This window comes from Protopterus annectens, chromosome 10.part0 (assembly GCF_019279795.1).
Source record: "Protopterus annectens isolate FY-2018-M chromosome 10.part0, PAN1.0, whole genome shotgun sequence".
In the NCBI taxonomy this organism is placed as follows: Eukaryota; Metazoa; Chordata; order Ceratodontiformes; family Protopteridae; genus Protopterus; species Protopterus annectens.
Window position 1 is genome coordinate 703,212,842 of NC_056744.1, and position 15,388 is coordinate 703,228,229.

General features: G+C 39.9%; 1 protein-coding gene across 1 annotated transcript in view; it reads right to left on the minus strand.

Annotated features, from left to right (window-relative positions):
• Nucleotides 1-15,388, minus strand: part of TM2D1 (TM2 domain containing 1) — a 728,199-nt gene that overhangs the window by 579,315 nt on the left and 133,496 nt on the right. Inside the window, exon 4 of the mRNA XM_044085534.1 lies at nucleotides 3,193-3,284. Coding sequence (XP_043941469.1) covers nucleotides 3,193-3,284 — 92 coding nt within the window. The remainder of the gene's footprint in view (nucleotides 1-3,192; nucleotides 3,285-15,388) is intronic.

Below are 15,388 nucleotides of genomic sequence, written 5' to 3' on the forward strand. Positions count from 1 at the left end.
TACAGTAAAATAGCTAAATTTGCCACCAATCTTCCTAATAGGACCCACCATTGTCATAGCTTAAAGCAATTAAACTGACAAACTACATAACTACCTAATATTTCAAAACTACAGCAGAGAAATTCAATCATCATCCAGAAAAATGCCCTGCACTACAAAACGTATTACTGCCCTACTGTCCAGCAAGGGACCTCTGCTCTTGTAACCAATTATTACTTACAAATAAGTCAGGAGACTTGCTCTACTCCCAATATGTTGCTAAACTCTGAAATAGTATCCCCACACAAATAAAACTCTCTGACAAACTCAACAGTTTTAAACCACTGATTAAACAATATCTTAACCAGTCCTGGACATGCTCATCACAAGGTTAAGACTTTGTGCTCTCTATACAATACTCTCAAATACTCTCCATAAACAGAATACTCTCAACCTCCCACTGAAATGACAAAAAACAATTTTTATACATAACTGCTGCCTGTACAAGCCACTAAGTTACACATGGTCTTTATGTTTAGTAACGTCCACCTCTGTAAAATCTTAGACTGTATAAATTAACTACTGTTTGTGTATAAATGTAATTATAAATGCAACTACTCTGGGTTTAACTGGAACTTAGTATAATGCAATAGAAGCAAATGGAACTTTTTGCCCCAGGCCTCTGCCGAAAATGGGTATTACCCAATCGGACTTTGTTGGTAAACAAAGACAAACAAATAAAATAAAGCAGGCAACACAGTTCCTTAATAATGCTACACATTACAGGTATGCGATTCCTTTTCTTTACAGATTAAATCATGATACAAACGATTTTTTCTTAACTTAAGTCAATCATGTCAATGTCCTCAATTTTGGGTCTTTAGCACTGATTGCATTCAGCTCTCCTATTCTTGACTGCAGAGTTTGAATAAGAAGCCTGGTAGACACACTACATCTACAGGATACAGTACGACTTAAACCTGGTGTGTTTCAGTGATGCAGAAGCGGATTACTCACATCCAAAGCTGGCTAGCATGTCAAGCTCGGGCATCATTGGGTGGTTGTTAATCTAATTCTGCTAAATATGGCAATGCTATACATAAAAACGCAGCACATGTTCTATGCGGGCCAGAGGCAAGCCCCTCAACACCCCCACCCTGCCATCTTATTATATATACAAACTCCAAGACCACACTACACTGATGAAAGGGTGAATCATCAGTCACCACTGCACCGCAATCATAATGGCATTTTCAGTTACAGCCTTTTTTTGCTTTATATAAAACCATTTCAGTATTTCACCCATTCAGCATTATGCATGCAATCCCCCAACACCACCAAAATAACTGCATTTTCCTATGCATTCTTGAATTTTGCTGCTTTTGACTGTACTAGCACATCACAAAAGCTTCTCATAATCTCTTTTATATGAAATACACTGCATCTTCTCTGAGGAGTTCAGTTTCTCTCCTGATTGCCCTTGTACGTTTCTGTAAGATGGCAGACACCAGGGCTCAACACAGAGCATCTTGCTTCCTTTCTAACTTTGTTATGACTGTTCTTACCAAGCTGATTTGTATGGTCTGTATGCCTCCCAAGTGCAGATTTTTTTTATTTTTTTGCATTGCTCTTCAAAACCTGTGATCCTTTCACAAAAAGAGGAACAATACAGTTACAAAATAATGCCAAATATTACAATAAATATATTTAAGCAAACTTTATATTCTAGTAGCTTTTGAAATGCACATTTTCATTGAAGTTCCCCAGATTACTTCAGACCTTACTGTGTCATGTTATTCGACAGGTCTACAACTACAATGCCTTCTTGTGCAGACTACCCTGACTGGTGCTTGTTGCTCTAACTGTTTAATTCTTTTCCTTGTTTTTTGGCACTTCACAATTTCAATACTGTGTACCAACATGCTAACCTGCCATTTTTTAGACTGGGCATCCCCTAAGATCTTGTCGAAACTCATCTCTTCTTCCTGCACCTTCTGTACCATCCCGAAAAGTCTTAAGTCTAAAAGGAAGACTTTTTTTAATGTCTTTTAAACACTTCTTCCCTGCCTGACAAACACCATCTTGATGAAATCCGCTTACCATGGCACTCAGTATTCGGCAACGTATCCAGTACCCATGCTCCTATGTTCATACTTATACAGAGAACTTAAAGGCAACTTAGCAGCAAGAAGAGAAGGTAGTAAGATGTTTTAACAGATAACTTCACACCAAACAGCTGGACAAGTTACACAGAAGTAAGCAATAAATCGGACTTTGTGTGATCCTGAAAGTGGTTGGTCCACAATCATAAGATAATCTTTCAAAGATAAGAGGAACATGTTTGGTTAAAAAGGAAGACTAGTGTGCTAAGCCTGGTACTCCCAGTGAAATATCCCACTGTGAGTGAAACACGCATGAACCCTGATGCACACCCACTCCCACAGGGAACCCCTCTATGAGTCCAAACACTGTTTGCATTTCTATCATTGGGTCCTTGTACATTATAAATATAAAAAAAAGGGAAACAAGTTTATATCCAGTATTTAAAAATACAATTTACTCATACTAAATGAAGACATTTAACAAAGAAGAAAAGGAATTCACATGACCATGCAAACTGTAACTTAAGGTATAGCGAAATTGCTAACATACTTTTTTTTATTGAAACATTTAACATTAATGTTTGTGCAACGCAAGTTTATTAAATGGGGAAACAAAATTGGTATATTAACTGGGTACCAGAAATCCTTAGGATTATAATGGAATCTGTGTCCTCTTACTGACTAAAGCACTATCTGAGAAACATGTTAACTTGCACAGCAGTAGCTTTCGTACTTCGGCTATTATTGAGGAGTATGTACAAATCAGTCAGTCTGAAGCAATTTTCTTGAAAGGTACTAAAACAGTGAAATAGTTTGATATTAAAATCCTTGTGCTAGGGTATATGTGGTGTGAATGAAACAAAAGCAGAGCTCTGTACGTTTAACAGAACAGGACCATGGGCTACTAAGAGTGAGGAAAGATAAGGGTCCACAAGAAAAGGGATACGACAGAAAAATTCACACAACACTTCATACATAATCACAATAGTAATCTGTAGTTAATTTATTCCAATAAGAGTGGATTAAACAGACGTTTTATTACTGGATAAGTTGTACATAAAATAAGAATTTTGTCTCTGGACACCTAACAAAATGCAAAAGTCATGCTTACCCAAAGCTGGGTATCCAAGATAAAATCTGTCAGCTCCAAGCCATCCAAGAAATAAAGACAGTGCCACTGCTACTTTATAAGAATATCCAGTTCTGTATGAAAACAGAAAAAGATGCAATCAAGCACTGCAACACTGACATGTAAATACATTCAAATCAGCCTTGGTGTATTGCACTTTAATACTAACAACATCACAGGGAAAGACAAGGCACAGCTGTATTTTAATTCATTCTTCAGTGTCCGACAACTCTAGTAACCAAGTGTGCAATGATGCAGAGCTAGTCAAATTAGGTTATTGGCTAAGGTTGCTGTTTTGAGGAAACTCCTCTCTCCCAAAAGTGCCGAGATCTCCCAGAGATCATTAAAGACTAAGACACTGTTTTTGTAAAATAGTAATCTCCACACCTATTCAAAATTAATTTCATACACATTTGTTTGCATGCGAGTCAGTTTTTGGCAACAGCGCTTGAAAGACTGTCCATGAAATTTCATGTTTTTTTCCACTTTTAATAACTGTTTCATTGATGTTATAAAAAATACAGATGATATGTACAACTTTGCAAGTCTCAACTTCAGCATAATAATTCTTCTAGAACTTTCTCTACATTTCTCCTTTGCTGGTATCCAAACAATGCAATTACTAGCCAGTAACTGAATTTCACCCAAACTGAAAACTTTTATTGGCTTTGTTTCGCAATTTCTGTTTGATACTGGTCAAGGTCTAATCAAGCTATTGGTCAGTGTACAGCCATCTTGGAAGTCCAAGCATTCTGGAGTTTTGTTCATGAAGGAGGACTGAAAGTAGAGAGAGACAGGGGTACAAGATGAGATAATACTAAAAGCACTACACTGGACTGTGGTGGTGAAGCAAGAGCCTGGTCTCAATCTACGCATCACTTTAAGTCCCCCTACCTTTGCTTACAACCTCAAACATGGGTAATGACTATAGGAATGACATCCCAGACAACAGGCAATTAGGTCTCAGTCTCCATAGTACCTGCTCCCCTGGTTTACCTTCTCCATGTCTTTTGGGTTTCTAATACCATGACGGGAATTGACTCCATTAAATGTCAAAGTATGATTAAAGTTCATGAAATCAACACCATTTCAATCTTTGATGTTAGCCAGAAATGCTCTTTGTAGCACCCACAATGTCCCCACAATTGACTCTTTCTACAATTCATATGGAGTTACAGTATTGGTAACATATCTAGGTATGACTGTAAATTATTTTTTTACAAGATCCATTGCTCATACTAGACCTGTCTGGGTATCCTTCTTCCATACTGCCCTAGTTTCAGCCGGTAAATCCTGGGAGTTTTAGGACATTTTCTCTCTTCACACAAGACACTGTAGTCAATGATTGTAGCAATTTCAATGATGAATGCTACTTTTTGTCTTCTTTTCATGGACTACTATATCTGGTTTTCTTGCACCTATTTTTGAACTGTTGGTAATGAGTAATCTCATGTTATATAAACTATAATTTTCTATAATGCTTTGTGGCTCATGCTTCCAATGCTTCTCAACTACTTCAATATTATAATGGTTGCACAATCCCCAATGCACAGTCTCACCACATTATTATCCTTTTCAGTATACAGTCCTTCTGCAATTGGTGTATTACACCCAGCAACAACATGAGCGACCGTTTCCAATTCTATTTTACAAAACCTGCATTTGTCTGTTTCTCCCACATGTTCAATGGACTTTGTAAACTAATGCTCATAGGTAGGTACTAGGCTATTGGCCCTAGGGCCCATAAAAGCCTAGTCAAAAAGGTACCCTGGCTTTTGCCACCCAAGAAAATGATGTTCCTGTGCCCCTGTCGAGCAGAGCCACAGAAGTGATCCCCAGGGAGAATTTCCTACCTCCCATCCAATCAAAGATTTTTCTTGAAGAGTGCTAATGAGGAGCTTTGTTTGATGTAGATAGGCAGTTTGTTTCACAGTATGGGAAGTCTCTGGGACAGGAATCTATCCCTCCAGCATGTTCTGTTTACTGTGGTGACAAGGTTAAAGTCCCTAGAGCGTGTAGCTCTGGAGGGATTGGGATTTCTTTAAGCGGAGCATATCCAACAGCTCTGGGTTTGACATAGCTTTGTATGTTAGGCAGAGATCGCCTCCGAGTAGGCGATATGTGACAGAGTAAAGCTGGAGTTTTTTTTAGACAGTCTGCGTAGGGCATCTGTTTGAGGTCAGTAATCCTCTTTGTGAGGTATTTCTGTGGCCTTTCCAGTTGTTGTGATAATATTTAGTGCTACCTAGCAATGAATTTGAACTATGGTCTGTGTGTGGTAAAATGTACTATATACAGAGCATTTAACCAACTGAGCTACTGACTCACTAATGTGTACGCAAGTCCGCTATCCTGGGCCATCAATATTAACCTTTCATCTTTTGGTTTAAATTTACTCTCCTTAACCATTCCTGTGTTCGGTCCTAATTGACACGAGTTTGTTCAATGAGTTTTCTGTACTTGCAACTATATTTAAACATTTTCCACATTTCTTAACTTCTCATCTGATCCTTCACCTTTTATTCTCACTTTTTTTTTGGGGGGAGGGGGTTGGCACATTCAGTTACTGCCCGATTTTTATCTAATTCTGGTCTGATTTCCATTCTTGCTTGACACGGATATGCTTCTGCTAAACTAAGCAGGGAAGTCATCTTAGACTTATTCTCCTCATGTTTAAAAAAACTTTCCCTGTGTTTGGATCTTGTGAGGTCAGCAGACATGCATGCAGTCCCACAATGGTGGATCTATACATATAATCAATTAGAGGAGGCCCACATCTCCTTCTGAATGGGGAATATATAATCTTGGTATACACCAGTTTGTAAAAATCATTTGATCTGCATGAAGCACTTTTCTTGTTTTCCTGTCCAACCTACCTTTAGGGGCTAGTCAATCACTCCAAAACTGAATTAGGATAGGGAGAGCAAATTGGTTTACAGCTTGTTCCTAAGAGTTGTTTTCAATATTAATTTTATAATATTTTAAAATATTCCTTAGTAAGTTTTATTCACATTTGCTCATGTTTTACTGTTGATCTTTCATCAATTCCCAAATATTTAGACTCCTTCTTGCTCAAGTTATTTTAGGTCACATTTTTGTTCCACACTAACATTTTCTTGGTGCTGCAGCCTTCCTGCTTTAAAGATTGCTTTTGTACATATATCAAGATCAAATGACATTCTTCTATCATCTGAGAAAGTTTTCATCACCTGTAGTCATGCTTTCAGTTCCTCATCTAACGAACTATAGTTTTAAATCATTCACAAAGATGAGAAGTCTTTCCTTTTTTTCTGGGAGCTAAATTGTATCCATGACCTAATCTGTTAAGTAGACAGCTTAATGGGTTAAGGGCAAGACAAAAGAGCAGCAGTGACAAAAAGCCACCCTAGAATATCCCCCTTTGAATTTTTATCCCTGGGATAATTTATCCTTTACAAGGTTTCTGGTTATACATATGGCTTATGACCACCTGCAAGGAGGTGATTTGATCAATTGTAAAGAGACCCTGGAGTCCCGATGGATTATCAGACTTATGGCACATAAAGGGTTGGGGTTGAATGAATTTGTGCCAATTAGACTAGCCCTGCAAGCTAGGAGACTACGGAGGTGAGCGTAGTATGGTGACTAGAATGTTGTATCTTAACTGAGTTAAGTAGGTCTAGCTTTAGCTAATTAGGGCACCAAGATTTATTTCTATTTATTTAACCTGTATATGTTGATGGCTGTCTGAGGCAGTTTGTATATGTGAGATGGATAAATTTTCTTTGTAATAATACCTCAGCCTTAAAAGTTGAGTTTATATTCTTCGGTATTGGCAGTTTAGGTGATATATTGTCAAGTCGAAAGTAGATGGCGTTGTGGATAATTTATTTAAGGCCCAGCTTAACAGAGTAGTATTTTTTGAGTTTGGTGTGGGGTTGGCGACAAGAGCTGTGTTGTTCTTGTGGAGTCTGCACTTGCAGTGAAGTTAGGGGCATAGGATCAAATCATCCTTCACATGAAATGTGTGCTGAATAAGAGTTCCAAAGACAGTTGATACTAATAAACTATTAAACAGCAGCTTAAATCTACCAGCAGCCATAGAATGTGCATATACGAGTGCTCACATTTTAGGAATGGGTTAGTTTTAGTGTTATGTTTTATGGAGTCATTTTTTATGTGAGTTTTATTGTTAGGTAGCATACCTGAGCTGTTTGACATTTTTGAGCCATCTTAACAGTTCCAGTCATGCTTCAACTTAGGGATGGACTAGCATTACATAATGGAATGCTTCATTACGTTCACACAGTACATCTAAGAATCTATGTTTTACAAGGATTCCTTTGAGTTAACGGGAACTCCACTGGAACGCTGTAAACCTTAATTATGATTATAATGTGCAGAATGACAACTTCTGTTTTGATGGGATAAGTCTATTTTCACTTGCTAATTTTTAGGTTGAAGGTATTTTAACATCTGATATGATACACAGTGTTATGAATTAACAGATGTGAGGACTTCTGTATAGAAAGAACATGACATACAGTAGGCATTTGCAAAGGTTTTTGTATATGTATTTGTGACCAAGTCATTGACTATTCTATCTAGTTTGATATTTTATTATATAGGAAATTTTTTGCGTTTTTTGTTTTTATTATATTACTTTAACATTTATTTGAGTCATTTTTGTAGGTTGCTGTTACTATTTCTATAAATGCTTGAACTTCATTGTCAATTGGAAGTATCTTATTGGCTGGTTAACTTTTGTATTTTTATTTAAGTACTGTTTTGGATGTATAATGGTTTTTAGAGTCTGAAGAAGCAAATGGAGTTCATCAAAGTGCTTACTCAAAGTATATTAAGTTTTACTGGCTGTGGTTTAGTGCAGTTTTCTTTTTTGTTATCGTCCTTTATCATGGCTTAACTGCAAAATGGTTTGCCACCATTTGTGGTCACTGTAATGTAATCGATCAGTGTAGGGTGTAACTCATACATTTGCAAGCATCATTTTATCCATGAATGTGGTATACTGTCAAATGCTTTTGTAGTTTTTATTGCCATGATTGAGTTTAGATGACTATAAACTCTATCGGCATTAATTCCAGTGTACAGTTTATAACATCATCAGAAGGCAAGGTATAGGTCTATGTTTTATAACAGCTTGCAGGTTCACTTTTAAGGAGTACTGTTTTTCCTATTGCTAACTAGGTTAGCATCTGTTCAGGGTGCACATATAAAACAGTTCTTACTCATGGCTAAATCTTCATGTAAAGATGTTAATACTTTTAGCCAGAAGTTGGATACAGCATATCGGCCTGGGGTTTTAGGAGCTTTTCTAAATTTTGTTTCAATTTCTCTGGCTGTAACTTCATCCCATTTCATACCCTGTACATTTGAACATCTTATTCTTTCTTTTATTGATTCCATCCATTCAGCATCTTTGTTATGTTCCACATGATCCTGATAGATATTTCTACAAAATGTGCCCATTTCTTCTTTTTTTGTGTGTGTGTGTGTTTTTTTAATTCCTTTTGCCTTGTTTCCCAATTCTCTAAAAAACTTTTTGGGTCATCAATAAATTGCTTATTTTCTACTTATATCAATCTGCATATTTTTTTTTTTAAGTTTTTCTGCCTGTACTGATATCTTTAGTTTATTACTTGCAATACTGTATTATATATCCTGATCTCTTTGGATACTGCATGTTGCATTTATCACATATACCTCTTAGTATTTTTGTTGATTTGTTCCCTCTTCTGTACTCTTAACAGTGACACCTCATCTTAATTGCTTTATAGTTTTCACTGTTAGATACTTCCATTATGGCATTTGATTTTTCCCCTTCCTTTCCCTTACTGCCCTGTGTTTTTCTGATAAGACCATCTGTTATAAATTTAGCTACCCAGTAGTACATCCTATTTACTTCAGTTATTTCGCATGAATTTCTATGAAAAGTCCTGATTACAGTGTTCATTTGTTTTATCAAACTTACAACATTTTGGGTCTTCTTGACTTTCCGTATTCTATTTCTTTCACTGATCTTAAAATGTCTATACATCTCTACTACATCAAGCAACTCTTCCCTTAGATCATTTTCTTCTAAACTGAGGGCACATTCTTTATTCTCCATTTCCAGTTGGCATTCTACAGTGCTCTAGAGCATTCTTCTTGTGCCATATTCTCTTCAGTTTCATCTCGTCATCCATTGCTTTTTCATATGGGAACTCGCTGACTAATCACTCCACAACATTAACTGCATCACAGTTACGTTTCTTGTTCCTTCCCTTGCTGTGCAACTTCAACTGAACTCTTATACTGGTCTCCCACTGAAGACGCCAAAGCATCTTCATATAGGTTCATAGGTAGGTACTAAGCTATCTCCCAAAGGGCCTAAGTAAGCCTAGCCAACAAGGTTCCCTGGCTTACGCCACCCAAGAAAGTTATTTTCCTGTGCCCCTGTAGAGCAGAGCCACAGAAGTGATCCCCAGGGTGTATTTCCCATTTCCCATCCACTCATCAAGATTTTTCCTGAAGAGTGCTAATGAGGAACTTTGCTTGACATAGATGGGTAGCTTGTTCCAGAGTATGGGAGGTCTCTGGGACAGGAATCTATCCCTCCAGCATGTCCCGTTTATTGCGGTGACAAGGTTTTGGTCCCTAGAGAGAGTAGCTCAGAGGGAGTGGGATTTCTTTAGGTGTAGCATGTCCAACAGCTCTGGCTTTGACATAGCTTTATATGTTAGGCAGACATCACCTTGGAGTAGGTGATATGCTATGGAGTAAAGCTGGATTTTTTTTGAGACTGTCAGTGTAGGGCATCTGTTTGAGGGCAGTAATCTTTGTGAGGTACTTCTGTGGCCTTTCCAGCTGCTGCAGATGTCTTGTCAGCTGCATTCCAAAAGGGGCATTGTACTCTATAATGGGTCTAATGAGTATTGAGTAGAGGGGAACAATGACCTCTTTTTTCCTGGATGGGAACCCTTTTATGATGAGGTGTGCCATGTAGAAGGACTTCCTGACTACTGTGGTGATGTGTGCCATGTAGAAGGACTTCCTGACTACTGTGGTGATGTGACTATCAAAGGAGAGACTACTGTCCACCTGGGTCCCAAGGTCTCTTATCACACATTCATTGTTAAGTAGACTGCTGCCTATGTGGTAGTTCATGGGTACAGAGTTTTTACCAAATGGGATGACAATGCACTTTTTGGCAATGAGCTTGAGGCCATGGCTCTAACACCAGGGATCTGTCTCAGTGAGGCCCTTCTGTAGAATGTCCACATCATTTGGGGACTCTGCTATGGCTCCTGGTTTGCAGTCATCTGCGAACTTCATTAGCCAAAGACCTTCTGTGTTGGCCTGTACTTCAGAGAAGTAGATACCAAACAGGAGAGGTCCCAGGACTGAACCCTGTGGTACATCATTTGTCACTGGTTTGAAGTCAGATTTGGAGTCTGCAACTTTTACAGTGTGGGTTCTGTCAGTGTGCCAGTTGATAACTCATCTTGTGATGTAGGGATTTATATCTTGTTTAGTTAAAATTCCAGAATGGGGGATGGTGTCGAAAGACTTGGAGAGGTCAAGATAAGCTGTGTGAACCACCTTACCCTCTACGGCTTTGGTGACTGCTTCAAAGTAGTCGATCAGGTTCAGGAGGCATGATCTGCCTTTCACAAACCCAAACTGGGTGGGGTCCAGAGTTTGGAGGTTACCAATGTCTTTGTTTATGAGTTCCATGATGATACGTTCCATGGCCTTGCAGGACCAGGCTCATCAGGCTAACAGGGCGATAGTTCCCAGGATCAGTGGTGGCTCCCCCTTTGTGGAGTGGAATAACTGTTGCTGTGTGCCATTCAGTGGGCAACAAAGCCTGACGTGAGGCTATGATTGCACATGGTGCTTTGGTGGGGGGCCATTTTATTCTATTTTGGCTTTAGAGTGTGCAGCTTTTACCTGCATAGTTGTGATTACAGGGACTCTGCATTTTTCCTGTACAGATATGGGCCCTTTAGGGGGTGAGAGGGAGGTAAAGTTAGCACTGAACCTATCTGCGAGGATGTTGGCAATATCAGTTGGTTCTGTAATTTTCGTGCCGTTGTGCTGCAACTCTGAGCAGATCTGGGTGTTGCCATTGAGAGTCTTGACATAGCTATAGAATGCTTTGTGGTTGTCCTTAGAATCAGTGGTGATTTTGTTTTTGTAGCTAGCTTTGGAGGATCTTATAAGGGATTCTTACTGAAGCTGACCAAGGAGCTCTTCCACTCATGGAATTTTACTCTTTCACAACAGTTTCTTCCTTCTATTGTAGAGTTTGTTTATGGCAGGGGACCACCAGATTGGCTTCCTTTTTTTTTTGGAGAATAGGGTCTTGGTTCTGTTTGGGATAGCACGATCCATGCACTCGTGTAAGTGCTCAAAGAGTGCATTTGTGTAGCATTCAGCAGTCGTAACTGTATTGTACAGCTGCATGGGTGTCATGAAGTTCACCACTTCTGTCTTAAGAAGCATGAAATTGGCTTTGAAGAAATTTTTTTACCGTGGTTTCCTTAATGGGGGGGGGGGGGCAGGATGTGGATATCTAGGGTGATTAGCTTATGGTCGGATCTGACCAACGAGGAGTTGACTTCAGGTGTGGAACACCGGTCACTCATGTTGGTAATGACTAGGTCTAAGATATTGTTGCCCCTGGTGGGTGTGTGGATAAGTTGATCCAGGGCATTGGAATTCATGAATTCCAGAAAGCGTTGAGCGAAGGAGTTGGTACATGAGTAGTTTTCCCAATTAATGGTGGGGTAGTTGAAATCGCCCATTATTAGGGTGTTTGGCTGAAACCTAATATTTTCCAGTATATCAATAAAAGAGGAGTGGGAATCCTGGGGCATGGTGGGGGATCTGTAGCAAGCTACAATTTGGACTGCAGTTTTGCCCAGAGTTAGAATAACTTGGATAATCTTGAATGCATTATGGTGAGCAACTAGCCTGGAGGTGTGGATATCCTTAATAATATGGACACACCTCCGCCTTTGGTGTTGCGGTCCAGGTTAGATGGCCGAAAAGTGTGGTACGAGTTATAGCCTGGTAATGCAGGGGTGCTCTCTGGAGCCTTGAACCAGGTCTCAAGTCACTGCACAGATATCGATGTTCTCCATTTTAAGGAGTGCCTCGAGGGAGTGCATTTTGAGATTTACACTATCCTCAGTTTTTGCTTGCCTGTTCCTGTTGCGGTGGTGAACTGATCAGATGTTTCCCTCTCCACTGCTTCGTTATTAATTTCAGAATTTATTATTCTATCCTGCTGTGGTTTTATCAGAGTTGGATTTTCTACACTAAATCCTTCACTTCACAGGTAATCCATAAAGTGGTGCATCTTACCATAACAGTAGATATCTCTCTCTTCACTGTTGCAGTATTCATTACATTAGGGATCCCCTACCCAGGGTGGCCCAACATCCGGCCAGTATACCAAAGCCTTTAGGTTGCTTTAAGATACTCCATAGGTCACATGGATGCTCCTTGCATAGCATAGGGCATAAAGGTGATGTCTGAAGTACCATCCTCAGAACTGAAAGCCCCAGTAGGAATGCCAGTCCAAGGAACAGAAAAAGGTAAAAACAGTACATCCAGAAGGCAAATGGACTAGTGGGGGAGGGAGTGAATGCTGCAACATCGAAGAGAAGGACATCTACCTTTATGGTAAGATTTTACACAACTGTACTATGTCCTTCCATTTCACAGTTGCAGTATTCATTACATTAAGGAGAGTGCAAAAGCTCAGGAAGTAACTTGGGAAGAGGAAGGACCAGCACAGTCCTCTAGAAAGCCATGAAAGATGGCCCTAGTAAAACCAGCTCTCGCAATTCCATCTAACCTGTGCTTGGTAAATGTATGCTCAAATCCAGGTAGCTGCCTCAAGAATAGAGTTAGTATCCAACCCTTGAAAAAAAGCACCAGAAGAAGCCACAGCCCTAGTAGAATGAGTCTTAACAGAATAAGGAAAGCTATTGGCATGAAAAGAATAACCAAAATAAATAGCTTTTAAGATCCAAAAATACATGGTTTGCTTGGATACAGCTAATCCTAAGGACCTGGGATGAAAAGAAAGTGATTAAGGGACAACTCATTAACCACCTTGGGCATAAAAACGATGATTAGTATGCAGGAACACCATGTCCTTATGAAACACCAAAAAAGGAGAAGGAGAAGGGTTTGAAGCTCAGATACCCATCTGGCAGAAGTAAGGGCTAACAAAAGTGCAGTCTTCCAAGAGAAACGCTGAAAGGAAGCTGAAGCTGCAGGCTCACAAGGAACCAGTCTACTCTTCCAAAACAAAGATCCCAAGGTAGAGGAACAGGCTTCCTGGGAGGCCTAATATAAAGCATACCTTTTATGAATAGTTGAGTTTCAAATCTAGAAGCTAAAGGAGGAGATAAAGGTAGACAAGCAGAGACAGCTGATAAGTGGGCCCTAATAGAAGAATAAGCCAACCCAGCATTGAGCAATTCACACAGACAAAAGATAACCAAAGGAACATCCACAGAAAGTGGATCTAGGTTAAGAAGAAAGACACCAAACAGAAAACCTCTTCCATTTGGACATGCAAGATTTCCTAATATTGGGTTTCCTGGCCTCCTATAGGACCCTAAGCACATCCTCAGGAAAAAAGGTGTCTGTGTGGAATCAAAATCCTATCATCCACAGTGTCAGAGTTCCCTTGTCTCCTGTGAGTAGGTCCACCCTGTCAGTCAACTTGTGATGATTGCCAATAGCTAAATGCAGAAGAGAGAACCAATGGCGACTCCCTGTTGGCTGAGACAGCAACAAGATTTTGGGAGCATCCTGTTGAATTTTGAAAATGACTTTTAGAATGAGGGGAAGGGGAGGAAAAGCATAAAGGAATATCCCCTTTCAAGAAAAACATAGGGTGCCCACCTTCCAAACCAGAGGACCTGGGACTCCGGCACAAAATAGAGGAAGTTATCTATTCAGAGGGGGAGGCAAAGAGATGTATATAAGGAGCACCCCACTGGTGGACTATGTCCAGAAACACATCCCTGTGAAGCATCCATTCGTGGGATTGAGTTAAAGACCTGTTCAGAGTATCTGCCACAATGTTTTGACCTAAGGGAATGTAAATTGCCTGAAGAGTCGCTTGATACTGGTCCGCAAGATCCCACACGAAGTGCCAATCTGCAAAGATTATAAGATCTTGTACCCACCTTGTTTACATACCGCATCACTGTGGTATTGTCTGTAAATACCTTGAGAGGTCCAGGAGAGAAAAGAGGATGAAAAGCTTTAAGCGCCAGCAGATGAGCTCTCACTTCTTTGATATTGATGTGTTCTGTTGAAGAGGCGACCAGATCCTCCTGCACTTTTAGGGAGCCAAAAGCTGCATCTCAACTCTGAAACATCTGTGAACAGCTTCCGAGAAGGAAAAGAGAGTGATGAAAGGGGTGCCCTGGATTCAGAGACAACTGCTGGATCTACCTGTAAAGTTCCTACTTGAGACAAGGCAGAAGAACTATAAAGTCTAGGGAATGCACACGTTGAAGCCAAACTGACTTCAGAAGCCACTGAAACTTTCTCATGTGGAGTTTGGCCAGAGGGAGCATAGAGATGGTGGACACCATGAATCCCAGAGCTCTCAGAAACTCCCTGACTGAAACAGGCCACAGGAAGAAGAGTTTGAAAGAAAGAAATGAGTGTCGAGGCCTTGGGAGGAAACAGAGATGCCAGCATAGGCACTGTCCGTATCCTGCACCCCAGAAAAACTTGATCTTGAGAAGGAGTAAAAGACTTTTAAAGTTAATTGTGAACCCCATGCTTTGCAGGAGGAAAATGGCAAAATAAACATTTTTGCAATAGGATCTCTGGAGAAAATGCCTGAAACAGGAGGTCGTCCAAGTAAGGAAATATTTGGATCCCCTGAATCCTGCAAAAAAACAATCACAGGAGTGAGGCATTTGTTGAATACCCTTGGGGCAGTAGAAAGGCCAAAAGGCAAAACAGAGAACTGAAAATGCCAGGAAGCAAGAAAGAAATGTAAAAACTTCCTGAAAAGGGTGAAATCCAGCGACACCACATAAGCCTGAGAAAGCAGATGAGGAAACAAAGTCTGAAGGGACAACATTTGAAAGGAGGGCACCTTCAGAAAAAAGTGTTTCACTAAACAAACCCCGACTGAAGGACTGCCATTCGC